This window comes from Salvelinus sp. IW2-2015, unplaced genomic scaffold, assembly GCF_002910315.2.
Source record: "Salvelinus sp. IW2-2015 unplaced genomic scaffold, ASM291031v2 Un_scaffold611, whole genome shotgun sequence".
NCBI lineage: Eukaryota > Metazoa > Chordata > Actinopteri > Salmoniformes > Salmonidae > Salvelinus > Salvelinus sp. IW2-2015.
The window spans coordinates 106,643-129,335 of NW_019942584.1; the positions used below are offsets into that span (position 1 = coordinate 106,643).

Consider the following 22,693-nt stretch of genomic DNA (forward strand, 5'->3'; position numbering starts at 1 on the left):
TGTTCCACTGGATATCATAAGGTGAATGCACCAATTTGTAAGTCGCTCTGGATAAGAGCGTCTGCTAAATGACTTAAATGTAAATGTACTTGTCATGGACTGAAACTGAGGTAATGACAGCACTTCCTTTTCATAAACACTGCACTAAGGACAGAGAGCAGAGAAAGCCCATACGTTTGGCAAAAAGATGCCCGCTTTAGTTAGCGTCGTGTAAATGATGTCTCTTCTCTTACTCACTGCAATGCCGATGTATCCAGCAGGCCTATCTGGGTGAGGTCACAGTTGATACTCTCTCCTCCTGCCCACCTTCTCCTCCATCCCCTTCTCTCCACTTACCCACTGGCATGCCGATGCCGTAGCCCTTGGTGTCCAGCAGACCTCCTATCTGGGTGAGGTTACAGTTGCGCTGCCGGTAGTACTCGTTCATGGTGCTCTCCAGCAGGTAGGCGTAGTTGGAGTTGACCACGCGGGCGATGCCCTCCTCCGTGCTCTTCACAAACACACTGGGCTGCTTGGAGTGCATGAAGTTCCACATGCGCTGGTACGTCTGGTAGCGCGAGTTCTATGACACAGGGGGACATATCATAGAAGCACGGTCAGATTTTAATTGTTGAATTTTTTATTTAACCTTTATTTAACTAGGCAAGTCAATTAAATAGTCACTTATTTACAATGACGGCCTACTACGGCCAAATCCGGACGACGCTGGGGCCAATTGTGCGCCGCCGTTATGGGACTCCCAATCACAGCCGGATGTGATACAGCCTGGATTCAAACCAGGTACTATAGTGACACCTCTTGCACTGAGATGCAGTGCCTTAGACCGCTGCGCCACTCGGGAGCCTGATCTGGTCTGATCTGAGGGCTAAGGGCATGCGTTGAGCTCTGGAGCACAAAAGAGGCCCCATAGGAATCTAAAGGAGAGAGAGGAGCTCCCTCTCTCTGACTCTCTCTCTCTCTCTCTCTTTCTGTCTTTGTCTCTGTCTTTCTCTCTTGGTCCCTCTCTCTGTCTTTCTTCGGCTCTCTCTGACTTTCTCTCCCCATTTCTCTTTCTCTTTGACAGGTGAAAGCCTGCTTTGTGGCTAACTACATAGACAGACAGGGAAAGTCAGCGGCTGACCCACACTGCCTATCTCTCCAGGTGCAGCACTGAGTTTTCCTTCAGGGGGGAGAGGATATTGACAATCAGACAGGAAACAGATAAGTCATGGTCAGTGGAGATGGAGAGGGGGACAGACAGTGAGGTGACAGGGTCTAAGATAAGATCAGTGACAGGTCATCTATTATAGTGGAGGGGGCCGTGTGTGTGTGGTATGTGTGTGCGTGTCCGTGTGTGTGTGCATGTGTGTGTGCCCTTCACCTGGAAGAAGGTCATGGTGGAGCCCCCGTGCATGGTGCCGTACTCGATGGCCGTCTGGTCAGCCAGGTCGGTCACTACTACAATGGGCACCTCCATTCCTCTGGACAGGAGAAGCGCCAGTTGGCCGTGGATAGGGGGAAAACGAATGTTCAGGGTGACGCCCACCTGAGGACAGCGGAGCAGCAGTCCGGACATACCGGACTGGGACCACCTCAGAGGTACAGTAATCCAGATATAGACTCACCACAGACTACCTCAGAGGCTACCGTTACTCAGACTATAGACTCACCAGGAGTACCTCAGAGGTACGTATCGCTATTAGACTCACACGACTACCTCAGGTACAGTATCAGCTATAGGATCACACAGAGTACCTTCAGAGTACAGTATCAGCTATGACTCCACACGAGCGTATTCCAGAGGGTAAGTATCAGCTTATAGACTCACACAGCTACAGAGGTACAGTATCAGCTATAGACTCACCTAGGACTACCTCAGAGGTACAAGTATCAGCTATAGACTCTACAGACTACCTCAGAGCGTACAGTATCAGCTATAGACTCACACAGACTACCTCAGAGGTACGGTATCAGCTATAGACTCACACAGACTACCTCAGTGTCTACCAGGTATACCGTGCCTTCTGTCACCCTGAAGATGGCACAGGGAAGCTGAAACGTTGGTGTTTTCTGACCCAATAAATGAATGGGAGGTTATACATATAGAGTGTGCGACTCTTTGTTTTTATAGCTTACCAGGTATAGACTCACACACAGACTACCTCAGCGGTACGGTATCAGGTATAGTATCAGACTCTGCGTTTTTTCCATGACCACGTGACCTGAATAGGAAATACTCAGGGCCAAGATGGCAGGCTAATTGGAGCTGCGGCACACAAATCACATGATCAAAATGATGCTTTGATACTCCTGAAACTGCTGTAGAGAGGTCAAGGCCACCGGCTACAGTACGGTTCAGGTCTGCAAGATAGTGTGGAAGCTTCTAGACAGATACGTATGCAGTATGTATGCAAGTGTCTAAGTGTGACTGAGTGAGTGCACTATTACCCTTTTCGCACTACTGCGCCAAACCGAGCGGTACCTTGGTTATACATCCACCATAGTTGCTGGAACTGTGCTGGAAAGGACCAGGTGAGAATCATTTTTTATTGTACTCACCATACTCCACTGACGCAGCGCGTGGAGAGKGCGCGGGGGGCGATGGTGGACCCCTGCTGCATGAACCCCCCCACGGGGAACCAGAAACTGTTGCCCAGCGAGTATTGGTTGATGAGGAGGTTACAGCGCCCCTTCAGGCAGGGGTGGGGATTGTACCACTCGTAGGGGGTGAGTCTAAACAGACACGCAGACACACAGACACACACGCATGAGCGCAGGCACGCAGTGAGAGAGATTCGAGGGGGAAACAACAACTTGAACAGTCAGCGAAGCAAAGAGTCATCTTGAATCCCATGAGGTGGTGTAGCGTGTTTTTCCKTCCCCCTGGGTCAGCTGGTGTACACTCCCATACACCTGCTGCTGTCTGCTGTGAGTGAAAGCAGCCTGACAAGCGACTAAATATGCTGTATGGAGCAGACCATTGAGCTGCCATGACAGCTTCCGGTATATTACCGTGTTTGTAGGATGATCCAAGTTCTAAAAACCTGTAATTCATTTAATGCATGCATCGACCACAGGCAAATCTTCAAGGGGAAAACATAATGCAGAGCGGTACAAGGGTAACACATTGTATTTAGCTTCCTTCAACATACAAACGAGTAAAGAATAATTGACCTTTGGCAACCCCTCCTCTCAGAATGTCTCCTTACAGCTGTTGTCGCTGTCACTTTTCAGTGGGAGGTTGTTTTCTTGTATTGTTGCTTTTTAAATGTACCAAATGTTTCTTTCAGGTACAGTCACATGACATCAACATTTAATCAAGACGGCTCCACTTCCATCAACTTTCAAAATCATCACCTTTCAAAATGAGAAAGATGTCCCCCCCCCACACTCTTTTTTCACAGAAATGAAATGACTTATTTACACAATAAATACATACATACATTATGACATCAAGGGGTTGTTGCCTGCTACCAAATAATCTCTCCTTCCTCCTGAAGTGTGCACTCGTTCACTACTCCATGGGCTATAGGGAATGTCCATATACCAGTAATTTCMTTTCAAATCCACGAACAAGTGCACAATTCGGGAGAACGGAGAGGCCATTGGGACGCAACACACGTGCATCGTTGTGCTGCATATGACGTGTCAGTTCCTCCAAAGCACCAGTAGATGTCAATGTGGAGCTGAGAGAAGTTGGAGGACTCACCTGGCGACCAGAAAGAGCACACAGCTGACTGCCAGGTAGGCTAGCAGCATGAAGAGCCACACCCCGGGAGAGAAAGGGTCTAGGAAGGAGAAGTAGCCAGGTCTGCGCCCCTACAACACACACACACACACGGAGAGAGAGAGGTGGGTTAGCTGCATTACAGATACACAGATACACCCTAAACCAATACATCTGTCACAGATGAATCCCTATGACCGAGCGTTCCTGTGTTTTCTCTGACTGAGACTCCGAGACATGGAGCCATATGCCTCGGGTCCAGATATACTACTGGGAGATTATCAGCCTGGGTTTTATATAGAGCTAATTCATACTGCTTAATTATCTAGCACCGATGGCCATTGTCCACAAAATGAAACCAATTACGTTTGAAATAGAGCTCTGGAAAATGCATGGTTGAAATTGACCCGCAGAAGGCCAGCGCAGTAGCTAGGGGCAATTACATTATCTTCAATGGAGATGGAGAAACTCAAACCAGTGCAGTCCATCAAAGACAAGAACTGTAAGGAAGGACCTGGTGTTTTCAGGGGCAACAGCACAGCTACGTAGGTTATCGGATGAACTTTAAGTGGTCAAACAGCTTATTGGAAGAGTAGGCCGACATATTCTTAACACAGTGAGGCCACATTTGATATGTAACATGTATCATCAATACACCAAAACTACAACCCCCTTGATAATAAGCAAGACAACATGCATGCAATACAAATGCTCCCTCCCCCCCAAAAAATATATTGCATGTGCGGCGAGGGGATAGGATTAAAGGTCATCAAACAATTCTAAATGATGAATTAATGCGCAATTAGGCCTGGATGAGGCCGGATATTCATTCATGTGTCTGTAATCACTCCCGTATTAGTGTAATTGAGCAACATAGGAGTGGAGCTGGAGATTTCTAATTATAGTAGAGAGAATTAGGACTGCCTGAAGAGCCTAATGCTACCAGCTGATGGAGGCCTGCCTTCTGAAAATTATCCATTTACGGTGCCAGCATTCAATGTACTCTCTGATAAGGGACTCTGTAACGGTACTCAAACTGGTCAGAGGCCATTATAGGTGTCGGAGAGAGACTTGAATCGAGAAACGGTCGTGGGTGTGAGTCTTTTTTGAGGGTGTGACCGCCGGGTTCAAACCCGGGTCTCCTGCATGCCACAAGACTGTGTTAGCCCACTGAGTTAACGCCTAGGCATTGTAAACCACCTCCGTTACAAAGGCAGGACGTACAGTAAAAAGTCATGCCGGTAACAGTGCAACGCAGTGACAACTCCCGCAAAATAAGAAACTATACGGCGAAAAAAGTAACTAGGTGAAGGTTGTGCTGACACGAGGTGTCCTGTGGTCATCCAATCTGGTGCCAAGTGAAGCGAGCATTTTGTTTACAGAGCTACTCTATTTAATTCCCTGTTTAGTTGCCACTAAGAGACCATTAAGAAAGAGCAGAGCTGTTGAGGAAACAGCACAACACCAGCAGATGGTGTCGTGAAAAGATCAGAGAGAGGGAGAAATAGAGAGGGATGGATGGAGGGGGAGAGAGGGAGAAATAGAGAGGGATGGATGGAGGGGGAGAGAGGGAGAGGGAGAGAGGGGGAGGGAGATCATGAGAGGAAGAGGAAGAGGGAGAGAGGAAGAGAAAGTGAGGTGGAGAGGACGTTGGGCTGTGTGATATTTCAGTAACACGAGGAAGTGAGCTCAACTTTCAAGAAGTAAGGTTAGTACATAGAACAAAAACATAGCCACACCTGAAGTAAGGCAAACAGTTTGCCTAGGAGAATCAAAAATGAACGTCCATAGTCAAAGGGACTTTGTTACACCTTGAAAGTGATATAGTAGTGTGTTTCTATTCTCTTGGCATTTCTATCAAGTGTGGCTCGGCCAACCATTCTATTTGCTTGTGTAAAGCCACTGAGCATTTTCTCCTCTTGTCCTGTATTTAACAGTAGCTCATTCTCTGTGGCCCTCCAGACATCTCAGCACAGCAGTGTTAATACCCCTTAACAAGCAGCTCAACCGGGCAGTTGAGCTAGTGTTGACAACCAATTCCAAATGAAATGAAACATATTCATTTTGTTTGGCATATTCTTTTAGTTAAAGGATCACGTGATTTTCATTATCGGACTAAAACACCCATTCAAATATGGCTGAAAACCAGGAAGTGAATGTGAGCAAAACCGAACGTCATTTCTACACATTTTTTGTACTAATTATGTGCGCATTGGGAAATTACAAGGTTGTAAAATGTTGCCGACCTCTAAAACACCATTTAAGAATGATACTAAGATATTGTTGTTATCCAATTTTATGCTCTATCGGGCGGTTGAGTTGCCCATTAAAGGAATGCTATAAAGTCTAAACTAGTAATAATGGACAATAGAGAAATATTATGAGACTTCGTCTGTACAAATACAGAAATCCTTTCATACCCATATCATTATTTACTGTCTGCCTGTTATCTTAAATATGTTTCACAATATCATTCAGTGCATGTCATTTTACTGGTATTCTAAGCATATAAACTGTAAATGTGTGAATTTACATGCAGTTGAATATTCATTTTTGGACACAAATGTATCATATTTTATGCATATTTGATAACAGTCCCTCATTTAACTAGGCCTATCTTCCATCAAAAGTAAATGAAGCAGATATAAAGTCAATTAATGTATAATCTTTTTATGATGTAAAAAGTCTATGCAAATTCCAATACAAATTTAATTTACTCTAATGTTTGCGATGCATTATTTATCGAGGTTCATGTCATGCAAACAAAAATTAGCAATTTATGGCCTATATTGAGGCTAAATACACATATTTTGCAGAACAATACTTATCCTGATATTTTTTTCTTGGTGTGCCAGTTAAAGGGTTAGGTTGTTATTCTGTGTGTGTGTGTGTACTGGGTGATGGAGGGAGGGAGGGAGGTAGGTAGGGATGGCAAGGTGTGATGGTACATTTGTTTCTTCTCAAACAGGAGAGATAGCCCCCTCAGGCTGTCAGGAAGCCCTCTGAGGTGCCAGTCATCTGCACTGATCTGTAGTGAAGGTGGGCATCACGACTGGTGAAGGCAACACAGGTCTTTTTTTGGTAAAACTTTACTTGAAGCCTTCAGGTATAATGGTTTATTCCTTGTTATATGCAAGTATGCGCCTATGATTTATTAAGCGGATTATAATATGTAATGGCGCTATTTTTTTCCCTCAGGACTGTTACCACTTGACTACAGGCTCTAAACTGTACAACAGGTCTCTGACTGTACTTATGACTGTATCCATGCATGCATGGCACTCTGACTGGATAGGAAGGTCTTTATTGGACATGAGCTTTATAGAGTGTAGTTATCATCATCATCCCATCAAATGGAGAACCGGGGGAGGCGCCGGTTGTGACAACCGCCTCATTGCCCGTGTTGGTTTTACAAGCAAATCCAAACAATCCGAAATGAAGCGTTATACAAACCCCTCTCCCCGTGGGCTCCACTTTGTGTTAAGTGGCGGGGTATAAGACCTTTAGCACGTCGTTTCTAAACCCAGAGGCGCAACGTTGCGAGACTTCCGGGAACGCTTACGAAGCAGACCAAGCAGACCGGGCTGGGGTTTGAGAAGTCAATGAGAGAAGTGAAAACTTCATCCTTAGTTGTTACATTTCTCAAAATCTAAAGGCACAACCTGGATTTGAGCCAATGCCTTAAGTAGTTGAACTTGTTGTTACTCCAACCTCGTGAAAGTGACAAACTGACACGTTTTCATTTTTGTCAAAAACAACTTCATATCAAAAGGAGTGCCTTTGATTTGACGACCTGCGGAAGTGCAGTTCGAAACGAGACGACCGATAGACCCGATAGACGTGTTTCTGCGCATGAGCTTAGCTAGCCAATGTCCACATGACAATGTCGACATGACATCGCCTACAAGTGTGATCGGGGATTTCTATTGGAGAAAATTTATATTGCAGTTTCTTCCTATCTTCATACTGTACCGTCTTTGCCTTTCGTGAGTGAGGTCACGTTCAAGGATTTCACCAACATATCTTCCTCCCTCCCCTTATTGTCATTCCCCACGCATTCAACCTGGGAGGGAGGTGTGACTGCACTACAGAAACACACGGCGTGAAGGAGAGTAACCCGTTTAGTTTCAAACGCCAGCCCCCTTGAGAGATGCATGCCAATTTGTGGTCCGCCACTCACATCGCTGTTATTATGGTCTCTGTGACTACGGAGGTGGAGGTGTTCTGTTTATGTGGCGAGAGGGAGGGGGCTGCTGATTGGCCTGCCGTCCCAGATTCCCTCAGTGCTCTCTCTGGCGGGATGTCTGGGGCAGCTGAGAGGGAGAGGGCAGGCGGGGAAGATGGAGGTTGGGGCGAGATTGGAGGGGGACAGACACACACAATCAGGATCCCAGTGCCACACTCCCACAGGGCAGCTTGTGAATGTGACACCACTCCCCTCTATACCAACCCTCTAATTAACTTGTGGGTCTAATTAGGTTTCTTATCTCCATACGCACCCTCAATACTCTTTTTCTCTCTCTCTCCATTTCTCTCTTTTGATCTCTCTGTCTCTCTCCGTCTTTACTACTACTACTACTACTACTACTAGGAAGGAGGGATTGGTGGAAAGACGTCCTCAGAACATAGAAGTAGGGGATTATGAGAAAGGGTGTTTGATGAAACAAGTGTACAGATTGGTGGAGTGGTCAGTCTCGGAGTATACTCCAACATGGGAGAGACGAAGGACTTAGGGTAATCAAAAGAGGACCATCCCAAAACACTTTATGAAACCAGTTAATCAAGATAAGCAAAAAGAGATTAAGAAGACACAGGGGTTCACTGTGGACAGAAAGAGATTAAACAGTGGTAGGCAGGGCCAGACTAACGCATTTGGGGCCCCAGGACATCTACCTCCAGGGGCACATGCCCTGCATGCCCATTCGGTAATCCGGCCCTGGTATTAGGCCAATTCTACAGCCATGCAGCAGGTAATTAAACCTCAACAGGCGTTTCTATTTTGCCCAATTTTCCATTGTTATTGATCAGGCTGAGAATTTCAATTTAAGTCTGAAATAAGTAGCGGGGCCCTTGTAGAAATCACAGCATCAGAAATCAATAGCTAGTGGATTAAACCTAAACAAGTGCAGTCACAGAAATTCTATTATTGAATGGTGGCGCTGGAGCCTTGTAGCTCTGTGTGAGACCTAAGAGATTGCCAAGGGGGGCTGGGAGGGAGTGAGTCCTGGGTAGAGAGATGAAGAGAGGAGGAGACACCAGGGACAGGTGCTGTGTAAAGACTCCAGACAGACAGACAGATAGACTGAGAGCGAGAGAGAAATCAGTGCGGCAGACTCTCACTCTTTGTAGTTAGTCTCTTCCGCCCTTCACTCCTGACCTTAAGCGGCCGAGGCTTCACATCTCTCTCTGCCAGTTACCTTACGAATGCTCTTCATCCCATCCCTCTATCCTTCCCCCTCCCTGTCTGTCTTGTCTGTGCCCGCCTGGTTAGGACAGTGGGAGTGTGTGTGTCAATATTGAGCTGCAATGTGTGTGGGCTTCTCCTTTCCTCCTCCACGCCGCGTCAGCTCGCAGGAACACGCCAATGAGCACGTTCCAACGCGTCAGCAGTAGCAGCAGCAGCCTGCCGCAGAGGTGATATGGCAGCCCACTTAACACTGCACCTGCTGCTATCGATTCATTCGACCAACTGTTGGTCCAATGGAGCCTTTCTCCTGGCAGCTGCACCTATTAGCACCAAGGAAAGGGGAGGTACGCAGACGGGAGACAGGGAGGACAGGGGTGGCTGTGAGTAAACGCTCTACTGGGACGCCACATTAATGTTTTTACACGCCGCCGCTTGGTTCAAAGCGGCTCCATCCGGCCGGTGGCCAGCGGAGAGACCAGTGTGTCACCTTAGGTTTGGGAGAAGGCCTTTGATTAATGGTTGGCTGGTGTTAAAACACAGAGACAATCGTATTGAATTTCCACAACTGTGCCTGGGTCTTGTTCTATACGCAGGGGTCAGGGCTATTATTGGTGCGAATTAGATCCCAGTCACAAACAGAGAAGAAGTGGGAATGGGAATGAAAGAAGTCCATTTATCAGGTCGATTCACACCCGCATATCACGGAGCAGAGCACACCATCTGTTACTCTGGCAGAGGTAGAGAGAGGAGAGGGATGTAGTGGGAGGGGCTGAACGGGCTCCCAGACAGAGGCTGATGATTGGTCGCTAGCTGTTTGTAGAGTTCAGGGGTCAGCCAGGTTGTTTTGTAGGGGTCGGAGAGGTCAGAGGTTAGTCTTACCAAGTGCACACGGTACATGATGCTGATTCCCAGAGTCATAAAAGGCTTGGAGAAATCGATAACCTTCTCCCTCTCTGCGGTGATGGTGAGCCCCGCTACGGCAAGGTCCGCTTTCTGGAATAGACACGCACACACGCACACGCACACACACACACACACACACACACACACACACACACACACACACACACACACACACACACACACACACACACACACACACACACACACACTTAGGTACATCTACAGTAACAAAGGTTGGGTTGTGGTGGTGGAAAATGCATGGAAAATAAGTGAAATAGTAAGTAGGCTACTGGTGTAATTCCACTCCTACTGTGCTGCCATTGTTGTCCGTGACGCCTAGTCTGCCAGCAGTGTGTAGCATCATTGGCTTTGTGTCTGAAACCTGACTCATGCAGGGCACCAGGGAGAACAGAGTGTAGAACAGAGGGGGGGGGGGGGGGGCTACATTCCAAATGAAACACTATTCACTATGTAGTGCACTACTTCTGAGCAGGATCCAGGGCACTATATAGGGAATAGGGTGCCAACTTAGAACAGTGCAATGTTTTTTTCAAGCAGGCGAAGGGCAGATTGTTACGACAAATCACTTGACACAGCAGCCAGTTAGCCAGCTAGGCTGAGCCAGCCAGCCAGCCAGCCAGTGCTACTCGGCATGGTAGGGCTGTGAAGGTGGCTGCTCGATCCCAGTAATCATCCGACACTGCAAAGTGCATCTACAAGAGATGTTCATCTCCCCAGGACCCAGCGCAACCCTTCGCTGCTCTTTGTCCTTTGCAGTTGGAAAATAAGAGGATTGTCAGAGCTCAACTCTAAATGAGAGGAGAGCCTGCCTGCTTACAGTGCTGGATCCGACCGTCAGCATTCATGACCCCATCGTTTTTTTTAACCATCAGCCCCTTTTCTGATTGTCGGTCCAAGTGAGTTAACTTGGCTAGAAGGCCGTGTTCAAAAGAATCAGTGGAAATATTTTTCCTCTGATAGCACACCCATCATCAGTTAGGGCCATGCCATCATTGGCACAGTGCACGTTGGCACACTAAAAAAAATTGCCAAGCAAACAACGTTGGACCAATCAAGAAGGATAACTTTGAGATACAGTATATAGACAGTACTATAGTTGTAGCGAGAGACAGCTTGTAGAGAGATAAGCAGAAGGTTTAGTATCAAGGCTAGCCCTGGGTCTTATGTTGTAATGTACCCTGTCAGGTGGGTATCATACACCTTTCATTGTAGCTGGACCTATGAGGGACTCTGGCTATCATATGCCTTTGCCTTGATCTGAGAACAGCAGTTGAGAACACAGAGAGTGAGAGAGAGAGTGAGAGTGAGAGAGTGAGAGTGAGAGTGAGAGTGAGAGTGAGAGAGAGAGAGAGAGAGAGAGAGAGAGAGAGGCTTTTCACACAAGCTTCACTCTGTTTGAGTACAGGTCCCTGGAAGAGTTGACCAATCCTGTCCAGAATAACTTGAACAGCGAAAACAGAGCTCCATGTGTTCACACGGTGGTGAACAAAGTCCGGAAGGCTTTTTAGTGGTTGTTCTACAGCGTTTTCACTGACAACAGGTCTGAATGAACAAGCAAAACCAGGCATTTAGCCAACCCCCAGCCAGCCCGAAAGCAACAACAAAAAGTATCGAGGCAAAAAAAACTCCACAAAAGAAAGAAGTCACTCCTCCTTTGAAAAATGAACATATTAATGCACCTATTGAATATTCATACCGATTACTGGAGTCTAACAGCTATTGAAAGTGTGTGGAGAGGGAGAGAGAGAAAACACACGGTATAAAGTCAGCTTTTAAATAATGCATCGTTGTATTCTTTCCCCATGCCACCACACTTGTTTCCACTTTCGCTCAATCATAAGATGGTGCCCTGGAAAAAAAGCGAGATAGGAAAAGAAAATCAAAGCCGTCCCCACGGCTGCTGAATAATGCATTGAGTTAGAGGTTCCCCACTGTACGTGGCATTTCATCTTCCCGGTCTCCGTCTCTATGGCTACTTAAAGTAAAGCCCCCGTCCCCAGCTTGCAAATGAAGCCTGTGGAAAGCTTGTCCATACATTCTCTTCTCTCAGCGTTGGCTCAACCTTTCTGTGTTAATTCAGTCAGCCGCTATAGGCTAGCTACAGTACAATCTCTCTTCCTTCTTCTCCTCCTCCACTTCTAACCCCCCCCCCCCCAACTATAACCCAGTCATCCACTAACTCTCATCTTTCCAGTCTGGGGGTCTTTCCAGAGAGTGTAGCTCAGAGGCAGGGACTCCGTGATCCCACACCTTCCTGCGCTGTCTCCCCTCGACCTTCCCCCCTCTCCGACGTTCCTTGGTACTCTGTAGCAGTCTGTAGCACTATCGTGTGAGGCGCGATTAGACCGAGTTGAGACCTCCTCAAGGTCCCCAAATCAGAACCAACTTGCGGGGGGACAAATGGAGACAATAATACGAGTAGGCAATCCTTTCATTTCCTTAATGGCTTTGCCTTCCAGTAGCTCCTCACCACCTCCTCAACCCTTCTACTCTATCCCCGGTCTGGGTGAACATCTACAAAAAACACTGGTCAGTGCGACCACACTCTAAGACCAGCAATATAGACCTTTCATTCACAAAAAAAAAAAAATTCAGATGGTTTGGCAGACTGGTTAGCTGGGCCCTTTTAAAGACATGCCTGTGTTGTGAGTGTTTGCTCAAGGGTGACTGGGGCTAATTGAGATTCATTAGGACAGATGAGCTGTATCCGAGTTAGAAGGGTGAACAGAACACAGCCATGGCTAAGTCCCAAATGGCACCCTGGTCAAAAGTAGTGCACTATAAAGGGAATTGGGTGCCGTTTGGGATGCAGACCCAAGACTCTGTGTCATCTGTATCAGGCATTATCTGGACTAATTACCAGCCTTGCTCCTCCTGTACATCCTTGTTCTCTTCCTTCCCCTCCATATTTTATCTTTTCTCCTCCTCCTCCTCCTCACATCTCTGCATGGTTACATCCCCTTACTGTAGGATGCTCTCAATGTGAAAACATCAATCAATAGCTTTGGGCACTACTTTTCCAGATCCCAACACTGGGGACATGTTTTACTACGAAACACTCAGCCTATCACATATCAGATGAAATCATTTGACCCTGGAGTCCACGGAGACACACTATGCCTGCACACATAATATCCACATATAGGCCCCATACACACTAAAGTTATACAACTGATGCCATGTATATGGCATAACGGTTGCAATACAACAGAGAGCTTTTCTGTCAAAAATAATTACATAAGCATTGTGGCGTCGGCGCACAATGGTTGTGGATACATTTCTGTGATGACAAACTCGCCATTGYATCATGAACATACAGTATTAGKTGTATCACAACCACTGTGTCAAATCAGTTGTACAACCTGTGCTTGAGAGGGTCACACAGACACTGGATGTTTGTAGGATGCTATTRGTTTGTTAGGGGTGATTTGGCAGTAATGGCTGTAAATTCATGAATAACATTTGATTAAAGGATGGATGAATTAGTCTATAGTTCGAGGGGCATTATGCTGTGAAGTGGTAGAAGGGGGTAAATGGTAGGTAGATGGGTGGCGATGGTAGGGCCCAGAGTTTTTCCTGGTCAAGTCATATGGTCAATAAAATCCTGTAAGCTGTTGCCCTTACCCTTGAGATGAGCTCTCCCACCATGCCCGTCCAGGTACCGTTGGTCCCCGATACCCCGTACACCCCGTCCCCCACCAGATTGATACAGTACTTGAACTTCAAGATGTCCGCCAGCTCCTTCAGCATGTCCACACAGAAGCCCTCATAGCGCTCGTTCCCTTCCATCTCCTGGTGGTTCGGTCGCAGCATCACGTAAGGGTTCTCCTGCGAAGGGACACAGATGTAGCAGAGCACATGTAGAATACCATGATAATGTGGCAACCTTAACCCAACACCTAGCGACCACAGATCTCTTAGCGTAACGGTTAAGGTGTTGGCTTGACTGTCACTGGACCCGAGTTTGAGTCCCGGTTGGAGTTGCCCCCCCGAATTCGCAACAATAAACATAGCATAGCATAGTTTAGCATAACCTAGTGTAGCATAACATCATCTCAACCTTGACAACTTCCCCTTTTTTGAGGTCAAGTTGATATTAGCATATTGTATGTCTAGACAGTGGACACTATCTCACCAGAGGTMATTTGTTTTAAAGAGGAGCCAATAAGAATATATCTAGGCAACAATTAACTTCACCACCGTACGTGACATGGGAACAAAAGCACTCAGGCACCTGCTACTGTCCTGTCTCTGTCTGGCACCCCCACCGACTGTTTTAAAACCCTGTCGTTGACTAACTCGCTCTTTCATAAAGTTTGTTCCTAATTTACRATTCATTTTTTCATAATGTAGAGCAAGCAGCTCAATGATTTAAATTTGGGGGGTTAAGAGAGATTTATCAACCAATCTTTGGGCAGCATAAAAAGGGGTCCACATTCTACGCCAGCCACCTTAGCTAAAAGACTAAATGTGGCTACTTCTTTTGAAGAATGCTTTAATAAAGCATGTATCAAATCTTGAATGCTGTCCTGTGAGGGTCACAATGGGTCAGATCAGCTTGGCAATGGTGGACAATAACCAGACCTTCTCTCACCCACAGAAGAGGGGAGGAGGGAACTGGTGTGGGGGTTTTGACACCTCACACCCTGTCATAAATTTAAGTAGAAGAGGATTCTCTTTTCCCGTCCAGTATTGGCGAAAGGAATGTCCTTTGTTAACAGACTGTTTCCCGCCGAAACTTTAACACGGTCAAACGTGAATACTGGAACAATAATTATAACATAAGAATGTGGGGAATGGTCAGTGGGGAGCTGTAGAAAACTAACATCATATTGGTTTTCATTTTGTGACGTCATAAAAAATTGTATGGACAAAATACTGTAACTTGGAAAGTATATCCCCTTTATCTGTCAAGTTTCCATCCAATACGTTCATATAATATGAAMAATTATGAAAGTATTTTTGTGAAGATAGGAATGAGATTTTAGGAGATAATAGATAACTTGCAACCCTATCCTTTGCACGGTAAGTAGCCACGCCTCGAGTGAGGACAGAAGAGCGTGTCAGCCTGATGTAAATGTCCTTTTCGACCAGAGTGCTTCAAAGGACTGGCTGAGAGTTAACATTTTAGACCAGGAAAGATGGGGAGTTGCAGCCCACGTCTAAAGTGGTTTAAATGCTGCATCTCAGAGACCAGGAAACGTGAGGCTGGAGCTACACGTTTGATATGGTTGGAACTTTGAACCTCAACACGAGGTGAAGAAATGAACTCACCTTCCTTTAGAGCAGAGAGACGGCGAGCTGCAGCTCATGTCCATTGTGGTCAGAATCCTGAATACCAACACGAGGGGGAAAACAAACTCCCCTCTCAGCCAATCACTGAGACAGCTGATTAGCTGTCTTGACTCAAATATCTAGAAAAGCGAATCTAAGTGAGACTATCCTACTACGCTCATCACCAATGGTAATCGTTGACACGGCTGGCTAGCTATCTTCCAGAGTGAATAACAGTAGAAGACGGGAAAGGGGAGACCCTTTTCGGACAATCAGAGCCATACAGCTTGCAGCTGAAATGCCAACAAACTTCCTAAGGAGGGTTGGTTCTGACAGAGATAAACGGCGAACAAAGGCCCTCACACGTAAATACATTAATGATTTCTTATTCCAAACGGGCGGCGGTTCGTGTGCAAACTATATGATTACTGTGAGAATAGTACTGATATATATGGACGATAAGTGTATTCTTCTCTCTCTCGCTCTCCATCTCTGTTGTAACAAGCCGTCATATTGTGTCAGTCCACTAGGGACCTTTGTCTCATGTAAAGGGTATATGTTTATTCTGTGTTATTATTTAGTTAGCTAGTAAATAAATATGTAAACCAATTTGTGTAGTACTGAATCATGAGTAAGGCTGGGTTTTTTGCAGATGCATGAGGTTACGACTGTTCAGAATGATGATATGATAAGAGGTAATGATTAATAAGATGACTGTTTATTGATGTAATAGAGTTAGTTGATTAAATAAATAACAGTTATTAGATTAATGAAAGTAAAGTCATGACAATTCACTGTGGTGTTTTTACAGACTGAATACTGTAGTATTTACCATTTACTATAGTATAAATACTGTAGTAAAAAAAGAGTAGTATATACTGTGGCGTACTACAGACTAGCCACCAGGGGGAAATTCGTCGAGGCCTGGTGACAGACGGAGTCTACATCATGCGGCGATGGCTCCCTCTGCTGGACGTGCCAGGTCTCGACGGGCCATCCGGCCAGGACTAATTGGGACTGGTGAGTAATCAAAGGGCTGATTGCTCACCAACCGTACGAATCCCATAAAGTTGCCAGAAGGGTAGCACACAGGGGTTTTTCTCATGGAGAGAGGTTCCTTCCGTATAGTCTTCCTCACGGTCAGTAAAAAAAGAAATAAAATCCCCCAAAGGAGACAGCAATACCCCGGAACCCAGAAGACGGTAACCTGGAGGAGACCTATTCTTTTCTTTTTCTTTGTTTTAATAAACTGAGTTATCACACTGAGCTATCACACTGAGCTATCACACTTGTGTCCGTGTCTGATCAGTGTAAACGTTTTGATCAAACCCCCTGGTCTGCCACAATWCAATAGTAATTACTGTCGTGTTTTTACAGACTGTAGTACACTGTAGTATTTACTGTAGTGTTTTTGCAGACATTACTGTAGTATTTAGTAAAGTGTTTTTGTTTTATTATCTTTGACATAGAAGTGGGGGAYTTTCTCCTTGAGGAAACCTACTGGRGAAATGCTAAAAGAGCACATTTTCCATAACCTGTAAGTAGGTAGGACTGGGTTCTGAATGGAGAGTTCAGAGCTTCTGCTCTTTTCTATAACCTGTATGGAACACAATATATGGTCTGTATGTAGGTTTCTTACGGATGGCACAAATTGGGATATTTTCTTACCCCTTTTTCTACCCAATTTTGTGATATCCAATTGGTTGTCCCATCGCTACAACTCCCGTACGGACTCGGGAGAGGCGAAGGTGGAGAGCCATGCGTCCTCCGAAACACGACCCCGCCAAGCCACACTGCTTCTCGACACACTGCTTGCTTAACCTGGAAGCCAGTCGCACCAATGCGAAGTCAGCGTGCATGCGCACAGCCCACTAGAGCGCGATGGGACAACAACATCCCAGCTGGCCAAACCCTCCCCTAACCCGGACGACGCTGGGCCAATTGTGCGCCGCCTCATGGGTCTCCCGGTCGCTGCCGGCTACGACACAGCCCGGGATCAAACCCCGGTTTGTAGTGAGCTTTATACTTAAGTCGAGAGAGAAAAAGCACACTGTCTGATATAGAGAAATATAGATGGAACACAAGGCAAACTGTGAAATAGCTCTGTCATACTCCTATTGGGATGCCTTTTGTGTTGACTGGTGACCGGGAGATGAATTCGTTTCCCAGTACGAAGTGGCGTTCCTCCATTATGACATAAAGTGGAACACCAGAGACCTCAAAGAGGACGACACATCACACTGCCACCGACCATCCTGTCACCATGGCAACAACAGTTACTCTACCTGTGGTACGATCGAACCGGTTTCCTTTACACTTGATTAATCTTATATGGCCTCTCCCCCATTCCATCTCGCTGAAGTTTTCAGTGCACGCGCCACTTCGTGCCATACTGATCAGAGAATAGGGATAATAGAATGAGGCGTTTTCCTAGCCTTCTCTGCATCATATCTGAGGTCACTGAATCAGAGCACATTATAATTGTTCCTTTTAGTCGACAAACTCATCAGTACTAGATGGAGGGAGAGAGCGGCGGAAGCTTTGAACGTATGCAAGCAGGTGAGCTCCTGGACTGCATGTTAAAGAAGAAGAGTACAGACAGAAAGAAAGAAGGGGCCTTTCGGGCCCTGAGTCAGAGCACAGTGACACCCTCTATAAATGCAAATCCTCTCCATTCATTAACTTATTAAACAGGCCACGCATGTTACCTTCCTGCCCTCGAGTTGACACCTCTGCTGGTGGTTACGCGGTGCCACGCGGGAAGGCACAATATAAATGCWAATTATGTCATTGCTCGCAGCAGCCTGGTCGTGGAAGCGCTCTACCATTGCAGCCAGACGGACGCTTTCCCCTTTCTCCTCCCAAACTAGGGCTTATTAAGGAGTAGCATTTCACGGGCCAGTTTTATATTACACGGCGGGGGTTCAAGAGAGAGAGCTTGGAAACGAATAAACAAACATTCTGGATTCAATTAATAGGTCTCAACACCCCCGGCAACAGAGAGGAGTGGGCCTCTCCGCTTAATTAAATGCGGCCCATCATTTCTCGGCTAGCTCTCCCTTGTTGATTGATGAGTGTGAAAGGGAGGCAAAGTAATTCTATATTTATCTCCCCAATAGCCAACATTATTAGGAGACTCTGTAGAAGTGGGGAAGAACATTCTCGGTTGGTGACCCGGTTAACTACCTCAGCTCATGTATTGATTGGAGATCCAGCTATTTTCAGACCCACTCTCTGGATTGGATGGTTCTGGAGGTCCCGTGGGTCCCCACTGAGCTTTTAGTTTTTATGCCCCCAGCTCATGGAATAGCCTTCAGGCCACCTTGAAGTTGGACTCGTTGGTCTCCATTGGACAGTTTAGATTGAGTTCAAGGGAGCTGATATGTGAGAGTTGTGTTTGTTCGGATATATCTTGTTTTATTTATTGTATTGTTATTTTACATGATGTTGTATTAAATTGTATTGCATACGTTCATGTTCGTAGCGCTCCCTTGTAAATGAAACCCTGGTCTCAATGGTGACCCACCGTGTATAAATAAAAGTTAAATTAAAAAAATTATTAAAGAAATCTGCAGAACATTTTAATTAAGAGCTGGCCCATCAATCACGATAGTAAAACCCTGAAATTAATCAATAATGTGTGTGGGGGGGGGGGGTCTCTCTCTCTATCTCTCCAAGGGAAATAAACAATCAGAAACTAACAGTAAGCATTACACTCACAAAAGTTTTTAAATAATATATACTATTGGCTCTGTAAAGTGTTGTAACACTGTGCAAATAGTTGAAGTACGAAAGGGAAAATAAATAGATCAAATATAGGTTGTATTTACAATGGTGTTTGTGCTCCACTGCTTGCCCTTTTCTTGTGGCAACAGGTCACAAATCTTGCTGTTGTGGTGGCACACAGTGGTGTTTCACCTAATATATATGGAGGTTTGGCAGGAGGTTAGGAAGTGCAGCTCGGTCTGCGCTCATTAATGTGCAGTGGGCACATAGCCAGTCTTCTCTTGAGGGAAAACAGGTAGCCGGCAGGTAGCCTAGTGGTGTGAGCGCTGGGCCAGTAACCGAAAGGTTGCTGGATCGAATCCCTGAGCTGACAAGGTAGAAATCTGTAATTCTGCCCCTGAACAAGGCCGTTAACCCACTGTTCCCTGGTAGGCCGTCATTGTTCTTAACTGACACTGACTTGTCTAGTTCAAATAAATACAATTGAGTGCCAGGTCTGCCTACAATAGCATTGCCATGCTCACTGAGTCTGTGCATAGTCAAAACTAATTTGTGGTCAGTCACAGTGTATTTCTCTGTGTAAGGCCAAATAACATTCCAGTTTGTGCCGTTTTTGTTGATTCTTTCCAATGTGTCAATTCATTATATTTGTGTTTTCTCATGATTTGGTTGGGTTTAATAGTATTGCTGTTGCCTCTCTCGATAGCAAGGCCATGCTCACCGAGTCTGTACATTTGTCAAAGCTTTTCTTAATTTTGGGTCAGTCACAGTTGTCCAAGTTTTATCTCTCTCTCACCACGGATGTGCTTGACAGGGTATTTGTGGTGTTGATGCGTCTAACTCCTAATGTTGCATAATTCACCACTGTTTGTGAACGCTTACCAATCTACTGACATACACCAATGTCCAAAGCATTTATTGAAATCACAGGAAAATTCGAACTACCTTTTGTAATATACCACAGACAATTCTATGAAATATTGAATTTCAAGCTATGAAGAAATGCAGCATTCCTGTATCTCTAAAAACAGGCTCCCCTTTTTTCCATTGCCAGGAGTCTGGTTGGGTGCAGATAACTTCAGCTGAGTATTGCCAGTGTTCCATGACCCCCCACCACCCACCACACAAATAGAACCTTACTCTACCCATGCCAGGTGCATTTTCTCCAAAAATGGTTAAGATTAGGATTGGGGGAGAGAAAGCTGGTCATATATCTGTACCAGGGGGAAACATCACCCCGAGCTGAGCCTAGAAACTTAAACAATCGACTGCACACGACAGTGAGAAAATTTGCGATCTTGAAGGTGTATCAAGTCATACCTGAGTTCGAATAGTATTCACCGCACTTGATTGAGTTTCCGTGGCACAATGGAACCAATGGCATAGTCCCAAAAGTGCAAACACCACCCATCCGGCACTGCAGGCAGGCTCAATCAAACGTACAGAGTACTTGAAAGAAAACAAACACTATTTGAACCTGGGTCTAGTTGAAGGAGCTGTTACAACCCCCTCACAATACCTCCCATCATCCAGCAAATACAATTATGTGGTCCTGAGCCTATAGCGAACTGGCAGCTCAAATATACACAGAGTATACAAAACAGAACACATGCTCTTTCCATGACATAGACTGACCAGATGAATGCAGGTGAAAGCTGTGATCCCTTATTGATGTCACTTGCTAAATCCACTTCAATCAGTGTAGATGAAGGGGAGGAGACAGGTTAAAGAAGGATTTTTAAGCCTTGAGACAATTGAGACATGGATTGTGTATGGGTGGCATTCAGAGGGTGAATGCGCAAGACACAATATTTAAGAGCCTTTGAATGGGGTATGGTAGTAGGTGCCAAGCGCACCGGTTAGTGTGTCAAGAACCGCAACACTCAGTGGCGACCCGTCATTCAGGACAGGTGGGGCAGAGCCTGTTTTGAGCCCCACATTTTTTGCCAAAAATAAAAATGATAATAAAACTTTTTTTGGGGGGGGGGGGCTTACCTGTTTTGCATGTTATTTTGGCATGTGTCACATATCAGTTTGCAAACAATGTTAAAAAAAAGGCAGCTCCAAAATGCAGGTTGGTAATGTTCTCTAGTTGCGCCATGATTAGCTCAGTGTTCTGTCACTCGTGGGGACAGTACAGTGGTTCTTCCTTCAAAAGTTGCGTCGTACTGAAGCACAGCTTGCAGGCTGCCGCAGAATTCTATGGCACGTTATTTAAGTGTCAGCCATTGTTGCCATTAATGCTAGTTAGTGCTAGTTTGACCACCAGAGGGCATCTTTGAGAAACATTTGACTCTTTTTAATATTGGCTGTACTAGAGAATTTAAAACCTTTTTTTGTAAGAACATAGTATATGGGATTGATTTTAAGAAATGTAGCTTAATTAATTTGATTAATAGTATGGTGTTTCTATTCCAAGAAAAAGGACAAATTAAACCCTCAGGGTTTCCGTTAGGAAAATATGGCGCTGTACAACATGACCGGTCGGGAGTAGGTTACTAAGTGACTGCGAGTGAAGAGCAAAATAATCCTAACATTTCCACACCCTAATTGTAGGCTAACCAATACCCAAATGGAGATTTAGTGACAATAAAAATCTAATTGATTTATCAAGACCAGTCCCCATGCTTGTCTCAGAGCAGCGTGAAACGGTGCTGAAATAGTTGACCACACGCAGGTAGGCTATTGCTCCAAATCCTATTATAACAATTGGATGACTTTGGGTGTTCCAGTAAGCAACATTTTGTTGCCTTCATTAGGCTACTTTATTCCAATATTTCTGTCATTCAGTGATATTTATTCCCATAGTAATTTGTTATGGATCCATCCAGAAAACAATACATTTGGTGGACTCTGTAAGAGTCTATTGTCCTGCTGCTAGCCCATCAAGGGTGGATGGCCTCTTTTGTATTCTTTTAAAGAACTCCAGCACAGAGAAGAGAAAGGATCCTTGAATAATTAAACATGTCAGTAAAATACTGTTAGACTTGGGGATTATGGTCACGGACAGTGCTATTCGCCTGTGCTACACCGAACGCGAATGCCCAGGAAAATGAACAGGTACAGTAGGCTACAATACTGTAAAGTAGGCCTAATAATGCTGAAAATAATGCTTAAATGAATCGACTGCTGGTCTTTACTGTATGCTGCACATTTTTACATTGTATTCCATTTCCAGCGAGACTATTCAAGCCATTGACTCACTGATGATTGAAGATGATGAACGATCGGCAAAGGCAATCTGGAATCTGCTGGCATCGCGGCACAACATCAACATCGCTCTCATCACAGTCAGAAGACAACTGAAGAAACTTGAGAGAACTTATGGAAAGGCTCTGTAAGACATTTTGTATATATAAAAAAATAATCCCAGAACATTAACCATGTGTGCTTTCTTGTTTTGTACTGTTCTGTAGTTTCGACCCAATGATTCGTCTGACAAACAAAGAACTTTGATTGCTGCAGGCCCAGGCCCAGGCATCGATCAAAGCTGGCGAGACATTCAATGACATCATCAAGAGATATGCTGGACCCTTTGTCAGAGAGGTGTTTTTGGGACCACATTGTATCTATTGTCTGGCGAATAGCCCTTGTGAAAAACAAGTGTTTGAAAACATGTGTTCAAAATGCCTCCAGTTGTCCATCACTACCCTAAA

At 45.4% G+C, this 22,693-nt stretch overlaps 1 protein-coding gene across 1 annotated transcript in view; it reads right to left on the reverse strand.

Moving 5' to 3' along the window:
- grik4 (glutamate receptor, ionotropic, kainate 4) overlaps positions 1–22,693 on the reverse strand; it is a 219,238-nt gene that overhangs the window by 11,769 nt on the left and 184,776 nt on the right. Inside the window, 7 exon segments of the mRNA XM_070438230.1 lie at positions 337–562; positions 1,361–1,525; positions 2,422–2,428; positions 2,539–2,712; positions 3,689–3,798; positions 9,993–10,106; positions 13,662–13,865. Of these exon segments, the coding sequence (XP_070294331.1) occupies positions 337–562; positions 1,361–1,525; positions 2,422–2,428; positions 2,539–2,712; positions 3,689–3,798; positions 9,993–10,106; positions 13,662–13,865 (1,000 nt within the window).